Raw genomic sequence first — 17,004 nt, forward strand, 5'->3', positions numbered from 1 at the left:
TACACAAGGGGTACAATAAAAATCATGTGATGGATATACACACACTGGAAGTTACAGTTGAACTCGCCGCTTGAAAGGTTAGTAGTTGCATTTTCTTGTTTATATCAATTAAATTTTGATTAATAAGTTGGCACACGGAATGTCGGATAGTATGTAGTTGTAAAATACACAATTGTTTTTGCTAGAAAGCATGCAGTTATGCAAACACTTCGACACAGTTCCAAATTTTCGACGATAACTGTGTCGAAGTGTTAGCATTAACTGCACGCTTTCCAGCAAGAATAATTGTGTATTTCAAAACTAGATAGTATCCAACATTCGGTGCACTACCTTATTTATTAAATTTTATTGATATAAACAAGTAAATACGACTACTTACCCTTCAAGCGGTCTGCTCGACTGTTACTTCCGGTGTGTGTATATCCATCACGTGATTTTGATTGTACCCCTTGCTACAGGAAGGAAAAAAAATGCCCAATAAAATCCAATAAAGATTTCATCCTTCTAATATGCATAAGACGGTACCTCAAATGACCGAATAACACTGTTATTATCCGAATAACACTTGTAATGACCGAATAACACTTGAAAATTTAATATTAGCACATATTGGATGTTGGATGTAAGTACAAAATTTAGAATGATCTTTATGAACTTATCAGCTTTCTGTAAATAATTTTTAAGATATGAAATACATCGATAATATATTATTATTTAATAATCAATGTTTCAAAGTCACCAATATGTGCTAATATTGAAATTTCAAGTGTTACAAACTTGTGCTATTCGGATAATAACAGTGTTATTGGGTCATTCGTGTTACCCTGCAAAATACATTTAACTTTTTATATATCTACTGGATGCTAGGCCTTAAAACTTTCCAAACTGCACAGGTAAATGTAAGTCTGCACACAGAGTAATTTTTGAGTTGAAAATACGGCCATATTTGTCCATTTGTTATGAGGCCACGGGTCTACCCTTTGTAAACAGACCAGGAAGGCAGGTTCTTTTTTTTTTTTTTTTTTTTTTAACTGGATGTGATTGTCATAGCATGGTCACATGAATGGTTTGACTTGTCCAGTCCAGGCCACTTATCAGTTGTTTGTGCTCAATTTGAGTGTATTTATTTAGATTATCAACCCTTCTGCTTTCAAGCACTTTCCAAAAATGGAAACAAATTATTTTCAGGAAAAAAATAATTTCGATTTTTTGTGGAAAATAATTTTTTGACCCGGGGGCTTATTTTTGACCCGGGTGGGGGGGGGGAGGGGAAACAGACATATTTTTAATTTTGGCCTGATGAAACTTAAGGCATGCCATAATATAAATTGTTTAAAATTTTTATGTTGATGCCTTTTATACAAGAACAGGGGTGGATCAAGTCATTTTTAAAAGGGGTTCCCAACCAAGGATAAAAAGTGGGGATGTGTGGTGGTTCCAACTATATGATTACATGTACATAGTTGGAACCCAAACCTCTGGATCTGACACTAGGGAATGACTTTATCAGCACTAAGGAATGACTTTATCAGCACTATTTAACTAAGGACCAATACAACAACAACTTTTAAATGCTTGTTTGAATCACCGTTATAGTCAAAGCACCACAGAAATTGAATCTAAATATTAATTTATCAATGAGAAATCAAAATAAAATGTGGATCAAAATAAAAGGTTATATCCCCAGCAGAAAAAAACAAGCTGTTATTATCGGATTTTGGCAACGTCTATGAAAATTATACGAGTTATCCTACTGTTTTACATAGAGACAAAACACTTCATTTTGATAAAATATCCAATTCTCAGAGATGCTCAATTTACATAGAAAGTAAATTCAGTAAGGTCCTCCACCATGATAATTCTGTGTACTTCTCGCTTGTATTATCAAAATTAAAAACTATATCTCTGTCATTTTGATTTATTCTCACAAAATGTATATATACTGATAATTACAAATCTACAACTCTCAGTTTTGGCTCAAAAGTGCTGTTCTTAACTATCAATTCACGACTATTCATCAGCAATGAAGACGTGTATAAATTTATTGTATCATATATGATGAAGACTAAGGTAAATGTCATCGGTTCCTAGTCCCACCTAAACTATGTAGATTTGAAAAAAGATGTGAAATTTACGTTACATTTGTGTAAGATTATTATTTAACAGAAAGTGTTTTTTGGCCTTAAATAAATTTGCTTATGAATAAAGAAAATATTGTTTTCATTTTTTTTTATATTAAATTGCCGATTTTGTTAGTCGACTCTTCACATTATTTATACGCCTGTCAAAATTTTGACGGGACGTATTATGGTATACAAATGTCCGGTGTCCGTTCGTCTGTCTAAACGTCCGTCGTAAACATGTCGCACCGTAACTTGAGATCGACTTATCTAAATTTCATGAAACTTAATATAGTTGTTTCTTATGATAGTCAAATGATCTGTATACTTTTTGGTGAAAATGAAATTAAAACTTTTTTTCAATTGGAGTTATCTCTTTGTCCAGAATAGTAGTTGAATCAACTTAAATCATTGTTTTATACAATACTAGAACACACCTGTGACATCGCGTGTCCATGACTGAATTAAAGTCTATAACTATGCCATGTATGCGCAAGCCTTACTTTAGTATTAGTATTGTCATCTGATAAAATCATGCCAATTATGAGATACACAGTTTTCTCTGCTTTCAAATCTTTCTGTTTGAACCCGTCGAACTGGAACTTATCAATTATTGGTCATGATAAATACTAATTATTTGGAAAACAAAAGGTCCTGGAATGGAGTATTTTTTAATCAACAGCATTGTCCTATATTAGTTATACATTAAGTTGAATTCTTTGATTCACTGTTTTACGTCACTCATGCCCGCTAACAAATTGAAAACTGTACCTATACGCCTTATTTTTAGTCCAGATTTTTAGTATTCATATTGTTATCTTAGAAAGTCTTACTGATTAAAATACTACAATAGGTAACAATTTGACAATTATTAGTGTCAACCCTGTGTCAACCCTGTGATTATGACCCGTGTATATAGCATATTAATCCTGCATACACTGTTTGGCCCTGTCAGATGCGGAACGTACAGATAAGTTATAAGTTACAGGTGATTATACTATTGGTATCGGTATCGGATTCGACCCGGAACTTCTTAATTATTGGCAATATTAATTACGTGGAAAACAAAAGGGCCTGGAGTGGTGTAATTTTTAATCTACACCTTTGTACTATATAAGTTGTATATAAAGTTGAATTCTTTGATTTGTCGTTTTCACGTGATGACAGCTGACAAATTGGACCTCGGTAATTTTAGTATTATAGATATGTTATATAGAACAACATATATTTATCCTGCTCGTATTTTGTTAAACTTATCAAATATGAAATGTAAATAAATGCACAGACTCCTCGGGGAGTAAACGGGAACAGCTATCACATTTTTACGGTATTTTCTTATGTTTCGACCTATACAATTACTGTATTTGTCCTGTTAGAATCAAAATAATTCCTTCATGTCATGCTCTTTGCTCATTTTAACATGGGTAGGCATTTTATTTGTTGATATTTTACACTGAGCGTTAGCAAGGAATTATTTCTTAATGAGAAAATTAAACCATATGTACGTATTTCCCGAAATTGGTTTCTGTTCCTCAACTAAAGTTTGCCTCACCAAATGTTATGCAACTTATACACAATGCTTATTATTGCAAAACACAGATCAAGTATGAATTTTTGTGGTGTCACTTCAACTGTTCTAGAATTATGCCCCTTTATAAATAGACACATTACAATTTTTAGCTCACTTGGCCTAAAAGGCCAAGTGAGCTTTTCTCATCACTCGGTGTATGGCGTCCGGCGTTGTTGTCGTCTTCAGGCGTCGTTGACTTTTACAAAAATCTTCTCCTCCAAAACTACTAGACCAAATTTAACCAAACTTGGCCACAACCATCACTGAGGTATCTAATTTAAAAAAATGTGTCCGTTGACCAGGCCAACTAACCAAGATGGCTGCAATGGCTAAAAATAGAACATAGGGGTAAAATGCAGGTTTTGGCTTATAACTAAAAAAACAAAGCAAAACAAAAACAAAACAAAACAAAACAAGAGCAAATCTGACATGGAGTATAATTGTTTATCAGGTCAAGCTCTATCTGCTTATCAATTTTCAGATGAATCTGACAACCCGTTGTTTGGTTGCTGCCCCTGAATCGGTAATTTTAAGGAAATTTTGCTGTTTTTGGTTATTATCTTGAATATTATTATAGATAGCGATACACTGTACACAGCAATAATGTTCAGCAAAGTAGGATTTACAAATAAGTCAACATTACCGAAATGGTCAGTTGACCCCTTTAGGAGTTATTGCCCTTTATAGTAAATTTTTATCCATTTTTCGTAAATCTTAGTTATCTTTTACAAAAATCTTCTCCTCTGAAATTGCTTGGCCAAATTAATCCAAACTTGGCCACAATCATCATTAGGGTATTTAGTTTAAAAAATTTGTGGCGCGACCCCGTCGACCAACCAAGATGGCTGCCACGGCTAAAAATAGAACATAGGGGTAAAATGCAGTTTTTGGCTTATAACTCAAAAACCAATGCAATTAGAGCAAATCTGACATGGGGTAAAATAGTTTATCTGATTAATAACTATCTGCTCTACAATTTTCAGATGAATCTGACAACCTGCTGTTGGGTTGCTGCCCCTGAATCGGTAATTTTAAGGAAATTTTGCTGTTTTTGGTTATTATCTTGAATATTATTATAGATAAAGATAAACTGTAAACAGCAATAGTGTTCAGCAAAGTAAGATTTACAAATAGGTTAACATAGATATAGGAAGATGTGGTGTGAGTGCCAATGAGACAACTCTCCATCCAAATAACAATTTAAAAATTAAACCATTATAGGTTAAAGTACGGCCTTCAACACGGAGCCTTGGCTCACACCGAACAACAAGCTATAAAGGGCCCCAAAATTAGTAGTGTAAAACCATTCAAACGGGAAAACCAAATGGTCAATTGACCCCCTAAGGATTTTTTGTCCTTTATAGTCAATTTTTAACAGTTTTAATAAAATTTGTAAATTTTTATTAACATTTTCCACTGAAACTACTTGGCCAAGTTCATTATATATAGAGATAATTGTAAGCAGCAAGACTGTTTAGTAAAGTAAGATTTAGAAACACATCACCATCACCAAAACACATTTTTGTCATGAATCCATCTGCTTCCTTTGTTTAATATTCACATAGACCAAGGTGAGCGACACAGGCTCTTTAGAGCCTCTAGTTTATACCTATTGACATGAGTTCCCTTTCGATTCTTATAAATTTTTAGATTTTATGTTTTCCAGTTACAGGGTTTTTGTCTAGCTTGATGGAGTTATTGCCATGAAACTAAGTGAATGGATTTTATGAAATTAAATAAAAAGGTTCAATACCACAAAGGGAAGGTTGGGATTTGTTTTGGCAGTTATGATGCCATCAGTTTAGGAATTTAGGGCAAAAAACAAGCATTTTTGTAGTTTCTGGCCAATAGCTTGTGTGTTAGTGTATGGATCTCCCTGACATTGTACCACAAGGTTCCATATCACAAAAGGAAGGCTGGGATTGAGTGTGGGGGTAATTGCCCTATTCATGCAGGAATTAGGGACTAAAAGGGCCAAAAACAAGCATTTTTCTAGTTTACAGATGATTACATGTGTTAAAGAGTATGGATCTCTCTGAAATTGTACTACAAGGTTCCATACTACAAAGGAAAGCTGGGATTGAGTGTGGGGGTAAATGCAGCTGCTAAATGCATAATTCAAATTCAGACAGTATCGATCAAGCTTGATGAATATTGTGTCCAAATTTGCCCAATCTGTTCAGGGTTTGACATCTTCGGTCGTATCAGACTACACTTAGCCAAACAATTTATTTATGGTTGGTCAAGTGCGCATAAAAAATGAGAAAGTAAATGATTTAAATTTAATTAGATTGTGTCAGCAAATAATTGATTTTGGAAAAAAAAGTGGGAGAGGGCTATAAAAATAAATAAAGTGGAGACTATTCCAACCTTATAAGCGTAATATGAATATTACAAATTTACCTCAAAACTACCTCTTCCCTTTTTTAACCAGATTTTTGTGACAAAAATGTCGGTTATTGATTTGGGGATGCTCGGAGGGCGTTACTGATGACAAAATAGAGGTCAAGTTCAATAATGACGATTTTGACTTTTACGGTTCAGGAGTTATGATTCTTGAAAGATCGTTAAATGATGTTTCCATTCACGTTGTTGCATTCACTCACAAACCATTCAATCTAAGCTTTTCAAATTTTAATATGTTGATACTGATGACAAAATAGAGGTCAAATTTGATATTGACGATTTTCACTTTCACTAATCATCATTAATGGTTCTTGTGATATTGCCAGGACACAAATAAATGTTAATAAATCCGGTCCGGTTTGCTGTCGTTGTGACAGCCTCTTATTATTTGGAAAATATGCGTATTTTTCATCAAATTGGAAAATTTAGAATAAACCATGAAAATGACTTGAGACTTCAATTTACAGACCCCCTTTCAAGAGTCAAACCCTGCTTTGAAATAAGACCCCTTTTTGAAAGTGATGATACATAAAAAGACCCTCAAATCTGCACAAATAGCAATTTTAAACATGAAAATGTGTAAACAAGTGTTTTTAAACGACCGCAAATTTGAAAAAAATTTCGTCGTATATTGCTATCACGTTGGCGTCGTCGTCGTCGGCGTCGTCGTCGTCGTCGTCCGAATACTTTTAGTTTTCGCACTCTAACTTTAGTAAAAGCGAATAGAAATCTATGAAATTTTAACACAAGGTTTGTGACCATAGAAGGAAGGTTGGCATTGATTTTGGGAGTTTTGGTCCCAACATTTTAGGAATTAGGGGCCAAAAAGGGCCCAAATAAGCATTTTCTTGGTTTTTGCACTATTTCTTTAGTTTAAGTTAATAGAAATCTATGAAATTTTGACACAAGGTTTATGACCACAAATGAAAGGTTGGGATTGATTTTGGGAGTTTTGGTTTCAACAGTTTAGGAATTAGGGGGCAAAAAAGGGCCCAAATAAGCATTATTCTTGGTTTTTGCACAATAACTTTAGGTTAAGTAAATAGAAATCAATGGAATTTAAACACAATGTTTATGACCACAAAAGGAAGAATGGTATTGATTTTGGGAGTTTAGGTCCCAACAGTTTAGGAATTAGGGGCCAAAAAGGGACCCAAATAAGCATTTTTCTTGGTTTTCGCACCATAGCGTTAGTATAAGTAAATAGAAATCTATGAAATTTAAACACAAGGTTTATGACCATAAAAGGAAGGTTGGTATTGATTTTGGGAGTTTTGGTCCCAACAGTTTAGGAAAAAGGGGCCCAAAGGGTCCAAAATTAAACTTTGTTTGATTTCATCAAAATTGAATAATTGGGGTTCTTTGATATGCCGAATCTAACTGTGTATGTAGAATCTTTACTTTTGGTCATGTTTTCAAATTGGTCTACATTAAGGTCCAAAGGGTCCAAAATTAAACTTAGTTTGATTTTGACAAAAAATGAATCGGTTGGGTTCTTTGATATGTTGAATCTAAAAATGTACGTAGATTCTTGATTATTGGCCCAGTTTTCAAGTTGGTCCAAATCTGGGTCCAAAATTAAACTTTATTTGATTTCATCAAAAATTGAATAAATGGGGTTCTTTGATATGCCAAATTTAACTGTGTATGTAGATTCTTCATTTTTAGTCCCGTTTTCAAATTGGCCTACATTAAGGTCCAAAGGGTCCAAAATTAAACTAAGTTTGATTTTAACAAAAATTAAATTCTTGGGCCTCTTTGATATGCTGAATCTAAACATGTACTTAGATTTTGATTATGGGCCCAGTTTTCAAGTTGGTCCAAATCAGGATCTAAAATTATTATATTAAGTACTGTGCAATAGCAAGTCTTTTCAATTGCACAGTATTGTGCAATGGCAAGAAATGTCTAAATTCACAATATTGTGAAAAAGCAAATTTTTTTTTAATTAGAGTTATCTTTCTTTGTCCAGAATAGTAAGCAAGAAATATCTTATTGCAAGAATTTTTTTTAATTGGAGTTATCTTTCTTTGTCCAGAATCAACTTAAATCTTTGTTATATACAATATACAATGTATATTCACTTTTTACTACCAACTGATAAATTTAAATAATCTTTACCATTCAGTGATAACAAGCAGTTTTTTTACATCTTTATATTTTATGATGCATTTAAATGAGAAGTTATTGTTGCAAACGCCATTAGAATATTTTAATTGAGATTAGTTTTGGAATAAGGGAAAGGGGGATGTGATTAAAAAATTGGGTTCAATTTTTCTCATTTGAAATTTCATAAATAAAAAGAAAATTTCTTCAAACATTTTTTTCAGGGTCCAACCTCTGCGGTCGTATAAAGCTACGCCCTGCGGAGCATCTGGTTCAGTTTGTATTGATGCACAATTACTACTATGACTGCACTGTTTGGGAAAAAATGTCTTTTAGGGGATAATCTTAAGCCATTTTTAGCTCGGGCCAAGTGAACTTTTCCCATCACTTGGCGTCCGTCTTCCGTTGTCCGCAGTCTGTCCTCCGTCGTCGTCTGGCGTCTTTAACTTTTACAAAAATCTTCTCCTCTGAAAAAAACTGGACCAAATAACATCAAACTTGGCCATAACCATCATTGGGGTATCTTGTTTAAAAAATTAGTTCGGTGACCCGGCCAACCATCCAAGATGGCCGCCATGGCTAAAAATAAATCATAGGGGTAAAATGCAGTTTTTGGCTTATAACTCAAAAATCAAAGCATTTAGAGCAAATCTGACAAGGGGTAAATTTGTTAAACAGGTCAAAATCTACCTGCCCTGAAATTTTCTGATGAATCTGACAACCCAGTTTTGGGATGCCGCCCCAGAATTAGTAATTTTAACGAAATTTTGCTGTTTTTGGTTATCTTGAATATTATTATAGATAGAGATAAACTGTACACAGCAATAATGTTCAGCAAAATAAGATTTACAAATAAGTCAAATGACAACAATGGTCAGTTGACCCGTTTAGGAGTTATTGCCCTTTATAGTCAATTTTTAACCATTTTTTCGTAAATCTTAGTAATTTTTTTACAAAAATCTTCTCCTCTGAAACTGCTTGGCCAAATCAATCCAAATTTGGCCACAACCATCTTTGGGGTATGTAGTTTCAAAAATATGTGCGGTGACCCGGCCATCCAACCAAAATGGCCGCCATCGCTAAAAGTAGAACATAGGGGTAAAATGCAGCTTTTTGCTTAAAACATAAAAACCAAAGCATTTAGAGCAAATCTGGAGTAAAGGTGTTTATCAGGTCAATATTTATCTGCTCTGAAATTTTCGGATGAATCGGACAACCTGTTGTTGGGTTGCTGATCCTGAATTGTTAGTTTTAAGGAAATTTTGCTGTATTTGGTTATTATCTTGAATACTATTATAGATAGAGATAAACTTTAAACAGCAATAATGTTCAGCAAAGTAAGATTTACAAATAAGTCAACGTGACTGAACTGGTCAATTGACCCCCTATGGAGTTATTGTCCTTTATAGTCAATTTTTAACAATTTTCACTGAAACTATTGGGCCAAGTTCATTAAAGATAGGTATAATTTTAAGCAGCAAGAATGATCAGTAAAGTAGGATGTACAAACACATCACCATCACCAAAACACAATTTTGTCATGAATCCATCCTCTTCCTTTGATTAATATTCATAAAGACCAAGGTGAGCGACACAGGCTCTTTAGAGCCTCTAGTTTTTTTTCAAATTGGGATTCTTCTCCAGGGGGAAAAGCCTTTATTCTCCATAAATTAAAGGCAAACAATATTACTGTAGCTATATAGTTTGAATGTGTATTATTTATTCATTATAGTATTTTTAGATGAAGTTTTGTATACAAATTGTTTAACATTTATTGAAGAAGATTTCTCTTTATGTTTTCAAACCATAATTTTTTTCCCTTCTTTATGTTGCCAAATGTACGTAAAATTTCCCTGTATAGTCATATGTAGTTGACTCTACCCTTTTTAAGGACAATTGTTGTATTTAATGTTTTCTATTTCTTGTAGTCTCAAGTTTGTAAGAGGAAACTGGAAAGCAAATGCCAAGCACTTATGATCATAAGTAAAGAGTTGGACCATTGCAGAAGTGAAAGGGACCAGTTTAAATTAATGGCTGAGCAGTTACAAGAGAGATATCAAAACATTAAACGACAACTTGGACATGTAAGTTTTTAGTACAAATGAGAGTCCAAAATGTTATATTCTGGAGAACTTTTGTCTAGCCTGCATCATTATGATGCCATATGCCTTAAACATCAACTTAACAATAGATTTGATTATTTTCTTCCTTTCCAACTGGACTGGTACCTGTACTTTTCCATTTATACTTCTACAACAACAGACGTTACAATAAATTGTTCATATAAGGCCTTTGAAAATAGTGGAATTACTTTTGAATTGTCAAATATTTGTTGGAAGTAAATTGCATACTTATATAGGTGATTTTGAATCTGTACAAAGTTTCAATTTTTCTACCCTATACCGGTATACAGGGGTCGAAATTTAATCTGGTCTGGTTCTCCAGGACCAGTAGAATTTGTGTCAGAGCAGTAGATTTTGTCAGCTAGTGGTAGCAGACTAGTAGACATTTGTTGTTAGAAATCAATGATTGCATCGCAATCACAGTTTGTTTACCAAAAGAATTACATGTGAATTCAATTACAAGGTACAGGGGATACTAAGTATTTCAATTGATCAAGTTAATAAATATCTCGGGTAAGCGTCCTTCACAACAACACAAAATGTGAAATGTTTTAGGAGTGAAATCACCTGATAAAAAAATAAAAACATTTTTTATAAGTGACATTCAAAAGCCAGATTGGAATAAAGTTAAAATTATGAAACTGACAAAAGGAAACGTAAAAATATCCTTGGAAAATTAAAAGATCTTGAATGGGTAAATTATATAGTCAATTGCAATGTAATAAATCATTGTAAATTGTATAACTTGTGAAAAATTTGTAGTGACAGACCTGTAGATAGGAAATGTATTTTTGTAACAAGATCTTCAAATCTTAAGTTAGATATAGCATCATTTGGTTGGATCCCAGTTATTGAAGATGTAATACCACCAAATCATGGTATGTGTCACCAAGGTCCACTCCAGAGCACTGTTAGATAACTAGACTTAATGTTCTGATAGGCAATGCAAGGAAGGTTTTCATAATTTAATTAACAATAACAATTTTGATGAATGACAATAACAATCAATTATTAAACAATGGCAAATAATAAAAATCTAATTACAGAGTATCAAATCTAAATATCAAATCCAAAGTAAAACTATTTCTATTACAATGTAAATTATAAAATAAATGCCAAAACTACTAAATCATAAAATGATAAAATGAACTTAAGCTCAAAATCAAAATGTAAATTTATCAAACTAAAAGTTTCACAAAAAGTATTTTTCAAAGTTTAATTATGAGTCTGAGATAAATTTTGTTTCAACACTACACAGTCAACTGGTAGACTGGTAGACAGTATTATAGGTCCAGTATAATGGCATGAGTAGTGTGAAGTTACACTTCAGAAACACTGCCTTCCTTTCCAAAATTTACCAACAATATTTATATTAAAATCCAAAATGAATAAATATGTCTCGACATGTTAATACATGTAGTACTCTCAATAACAAAAAAATGACGTTAAATAACTAAGCCTAATCCTATAATGTTTTGATAAAACTTAAACTTTTAAAGTGACATTATGCTAATTACAATTAATATTTCAAAATAAAGTGCTTTGAGCAACCTGAAACATTTCACGTAGTTATGCCACAGCATAGGTAAAATTAAATAACAAATTAATTACCATTTTTACAAAATACAAACATAAAATTTTCTTTCTTAAAATAAAACATATTTTTAGCCAAAATAACACTAACCAAAATTTAGCCAAATAACACACCATGACATATGTCACATCCGGTTGTGTACAAAAATAGGTTGAAAAAAATATTCCCTTGAATTTGACAGTTGTTGGTAATTATTCCTACATTTTATTGCAGTAAAACATTTATGTTTTATAAACATATGTCTTGGGTATTTCAAAGCACAATTATTTTTTTATTAGCTCACCTGGCCTGAAGGGCCAAGTGAACTTTTCTCATCACTTGTCGTCTGTCCTCCGTCGTCTTCCCTCTTCGTTAACTTTTACAAAAATCTTCTGCTCTCAAACTACTGGGCCAAATTTAACAAACCTTGGCCACAATCATTATTTGGGTATCTAGATTAAAAAATGTGTGGATGACCCTACCAACCAACCAAGATGGCCGCCATGGCTAAAAATAGAACATAGGGGTAAAATGTAGATTTTGGCTTATATCTCTGAAACCAAAGCATTTAGAGCAAATCTGACTAGAGTAAATTGTTTATCAGGGCCAAGATCTATCTGCCCTGAAATTTTCAGACAAAGCGGACAATTGGTTGTTGGGTTGCTGCCCCTGAATTAGTAATTTGAAGGGTTTTGGAGATTTTGGTTATTATCTTGAATATTATTATAGATAGAGATAAACTGTTTACAGCAATAATGTTCAGCAAAGTATTAAGTAAGATCTAGAAATAAGTCAACATGACCAAAATAGTCAAATGACCCCTCAATGAGTTCTTGCCCTTTATAGTCAATTTTAAACCATTTTTCTAAAATTTTAGTAATCATTTAAAAAATTTCCTCTTAAACTACAAGGCCAAATTTAACCAAACTTCATTGCGGTATCTAGTTTTAAAAATGTGTCCAATGACCTGGCCAAGATGGCTGCCATGGCTAAAAATAGTACATAAGGTTAAAATGTAGATTATGGCTTATATCTCTGAAACCAAAGCATTTAGAGCAAATCTGACATGGGTTTAAATGTTTATCAGGTTAAGATCTATCGGCCCTGAAATTTTCAGACAAATTGGACAACCCATTATTGGGTTGCTGCCCCCGAATTAGTAATTTTAAGGAAATTTTGCAGATTTTGGTTATTATCTTGAATTTAATTATATAAAGAGATAAACTGTAAACACCAATAATGTTCAGCAAAGTAAGATATACAGATAAGCTTCCATGACCAAAGTTGTCAATTAAACCCTTCAGGAGTTATTGCCCTTTATAATCAATTTTTAACCAATTATTGTTGAATTGTTCTTACATGTGCTTCTTTGTGCTTTTAGTTATGAGCTGGCATCTGTTAATAATTATGCAAATGAGCAATGGATTCAAACTTAAAACTATAAACCTACATGTTACTCTCATTTAAATAATCAAAAATATAAAATATCTTGCTCTTTTTACTTTTAAAAAAATAATTAAATATCCAGGAATCAATGAACAAAATAAAAAAAAAGGGAAAAAAAAGGGAAAAGGGAATCAGTTCTCTTTTTTCAGACAGCTTTCTAAATATGCACTAATATATTTATTTTTCATGTGGATATTTAACCACGGGCTGAAATGTTTAATGTCTTAATTGATAAATTATTTCGGTGGAAAAGTTATAGTCTAGGGTTGAATCCAAGTTGTATTTATTGGCTACAGCCATTTTATTTTATTTGCTTTAGGCTTGACATGCTTACTTTTGTAACTGTTCAAACATGTTTGCAATTGCTTGTGTTCATTTATATGAAAGTGCATGCTACTTTATGCTAAATTGTTTTTTTTGTGCTGCTTTGTTCAATTGGTTTGGTATTGCAGTACATTATGTACAAGAAATTTGCATCCTCGTTTTTAATAACCAACATACATGACATAAAAAGGAAAACATTTTAAAGTATCAAAATATGTGTCCATTTTATGATTATGAGACCAAGGTCTTTCTTTGGACAATTGTGAAAAATAATACCCTAGGAATAACAAGAACAATAATATAACATTCAAATTAAGACTTTGATAATAGCCATAGAATTACTATGCTGACTAAAATCTTGACTAAAATATACATGTTTGCAATCTTATAATTAAGGGGAGAAAATATTTTGGATTATCTCTCTTTGATTGTTGAAATTTAGCTTGAATGGGTATACATTTGTTAGTTTTTTTCTCCAGTAACCCCTTTCTTTGGAAACAGGTAATCCAAAATTTGTTTTTATTTATAAAAAAATCAGAAAACATATCACAATATGACAATCCTGATTGTTGTTACTCTTGCTTTTTTTATTTATTTCAATTCAATGATGTTTGCACAATGTTTTATAAAGATTTATTTATGCATGAAGATAGATTTATATACCAACTTGTTTATTCATATATAATATTACAGTTTTGTATTTTCATAGACAGTTGTATGAGTCAAAGTGTGATAAAAGGAATGAAAATTATAAATGGAATGTTTATGCTATATCTAGCTATTTAAATGACTACGGATTCTTTAAAAATTTTCTCATACAACTGTCAAGGTTTAAATTCTAGAGAGAAGCGGAGAGATGAATTCGAATACTTAAAATCAAAGCTCTGTCATATTTACTGTCTGCAAGACACACACTTTACTGAAAAAGATGAATCATTTATAAGAAACCAATGGGGAGGAGAATGCATTTTTAATTCTTTTGCTTCAAATCAAAGAGGAGTTGCCATTTTATTTGCAAATAATCTTGATTTTAAAACAAATAAGATAAAGAAAGATGATAATGGAAATTTTCTTGGTGTAGATATTTCAATTGAAGGTAAAAATATAACACTTGTTAATTTATATGGACCAAATAATGACTCACCATCTTTTTATAATAAAGTTAATGAAATAATAGAAAACTTTAATTACCAACAAGTTATTCTGACAGGGGATTTTAACTTAGTTCAAAATCAGGCATTAGATACATACAACTATCTTAATATAAATAATCCAAGAGCAAGAGAAAAAATCTTTGAACTTATTGAAACTTATGATCTAATTGATCCCTTTCGAGAATACTACCCAGACAAGAAACGATTTACATGGAGAAAAACTCATCCTCTGAAGCAAGCTAGGCTTGATTTTTTTCTTATATCTGGAAGTTTCTATCAAAATGTAAAAGAAGTAGAAATTCAACACAGCTATAGATCTGACCATTCACCAATAGTTCTACACTTTAAAATAAGTGATTTCAATATTGGGAAGGGTTTGTGGAAATTTAATAATAGTTTATTGTACGATATGGAATATGTTAAATCTGTTAAAGAAAAAATAAAACAAGTAAAAGATCAATATGCAACTTTAGTATACAATAGAAACTCACTGGACCAGATTGATTGCTTAGATATTCAATTTACAATAAATGATCAGCTGTTCTAAGAAACATTAATGACAGAAATTAGGGGTAAAACAATTTCCTTTGCATCATATAAAAAGAAAGAAAAAAATAAATTGGAAAATGCTTTAATACATGAAATCCAAAAATTAGAAGAAAATATACAAACCACAGAAGCTCTTGAAGATCTCAACCAAAAGAAATCTGAATTACAAATTTTGAGACAAGAAAAAATGCGTGGTCACTATGTTCGCTCAAAAATGCAATGGGTAGAAGAAGGAGAAAGATCCTGAAAATATTTTCTCAACTTAGAAACTAAGAACTTTGTTAATAAAACAATTCCAAAACTAGTCAATAATGAAGGCTGTTTAATAAACAAACAAGAACATATTTTATTGAAAGCTAAAAACTTCTATAAAAATTTATATTCAAAGAAAGATACAATAAATAGTGTTGATCTCAATAAGGAAATTCCATTTTTAGACGTTCCCAAGTTAACAAATGAAATAAGGGATACCCTTGAGGGAAAAATCTCCTATTCAGAATAAACATCTGCTATTAAAAGAATGAAAAGTAACAAAAGCCCAGGATCTGATGGATACACCAGTGAGTATTTTAAATTCTTTTGGATAGATTTAGGTAAATTTGTTCTTAGATCAATCAACTATGGGTATAATATGGGTGAAATGTCAGTATCCCAAAAAAGAGGGATAATTACTTGTATACCAAAGGAAGATAAACCAAGACAATTATATGAAAAACTGGCGACCAATAAGTCTTTTAAACACAATATATAAACTAGGGTCTAGCTGTATCGCAGAGCGTTTGAAGTCTATTTTATCACTTCTCATAAATAATGATCAAACAGGGTTCATTCCTGGTAGATATATTGATGAAAATACTAGACTAATTTATGATATTTTATAGTATACAGAAGAACATGATATACCTGGTATTCTCCTCCTTATTGATTTTGAAAAGGCGTTTGATTCAATTTCTTGGAGTTTTATTGAAAGTGTATTAGACTTTTTTAATTTTGGGCCTTCTATTAAACATTGGATCACTACTTTTTATACTAAGATTAGATCTGCAGTAACTCAAAATTGCCATCTCTCAGATTTTTTTGAGATTCAGAGGGGCTGCTGACAAGGGGATCCCCTATCACCTTATATTTTTACTATGTTCAGAAATACTGGGTATACTTATACGAAATAATGACAAGGTTAAAGGAATCACTATAGATGACTCAGAATATCTCATATCACAATATGCAGATGATACCTCTCTTAAACTTGATGGATCACCTGAATCTTTGGATGCATCTCTCCGTACTCTAGATAAATATGCAGATTTATCAGGTCTCAATATAAACTTAGACAAGACCAAGGTTGTTTGGATTGGGAAGAAAAGGTTTAGCCAAGAAACTATGTGTGTCAAGTGGGGATTGGAATGGGGTTCCAGCAGATTTACACTTCTTGGGATAAATTTCTCAGTGGATATTAGTGAAATTGAAAATTTAAACTATAACCCCAGGTTAAAAGAAATTGAAAACATTATAAAAACTTGGACCAATCAAATACTCTCACCAATTGGAAAAATTACAGTGATAAAAACACTTATAATATCAAAATTTAACCATCTATTCCTATCCATACCTAGTCCAAATAGCACAAAGCTGA

At 32.1% G+C, this 17,004-nt stretch overlaps 1 protein-coding gene across 1 annotated transcript in view; it reads left to right on the forward strand.

Moving 5' to 3' along the window:
- Positions 1 to 17,004, forward strand: part of LOC134721343 (coiled-coil domain-containing protein 149-B-like) — a 163,469-nt gene that overhangs the window by 12,861 nt on the left and 133,604 nt on the right. Inside the window, exon 2 of the mRNA XM_063584284.1 lies at positions 10,131 to 10,286. Coding sequence (XP_063440354.1) covers positions 10,131 to 10,286 — 156 coding nt within the window. The remainder of the gene's footprint in view (positions 1 to 10,130; positions 10,287 to 17,004) is intronic.

The sequence above is a fragment of the Mytilus trossulus genome, chromosome 6 (genome assembly GCF_036588685.1).
Source record: "Mytilus trossulus isolate FHL-02 chromosome 6, PNRI_Mtr1.1.1.hap1, whole genome shotgun sequence".
Taxonomy (NCBI): Eukaryota; Metazoa; Mollusca; class Bivalvia; order Mytilida; family Mytilidae; genus Mytilus; species Mytilus trossulus.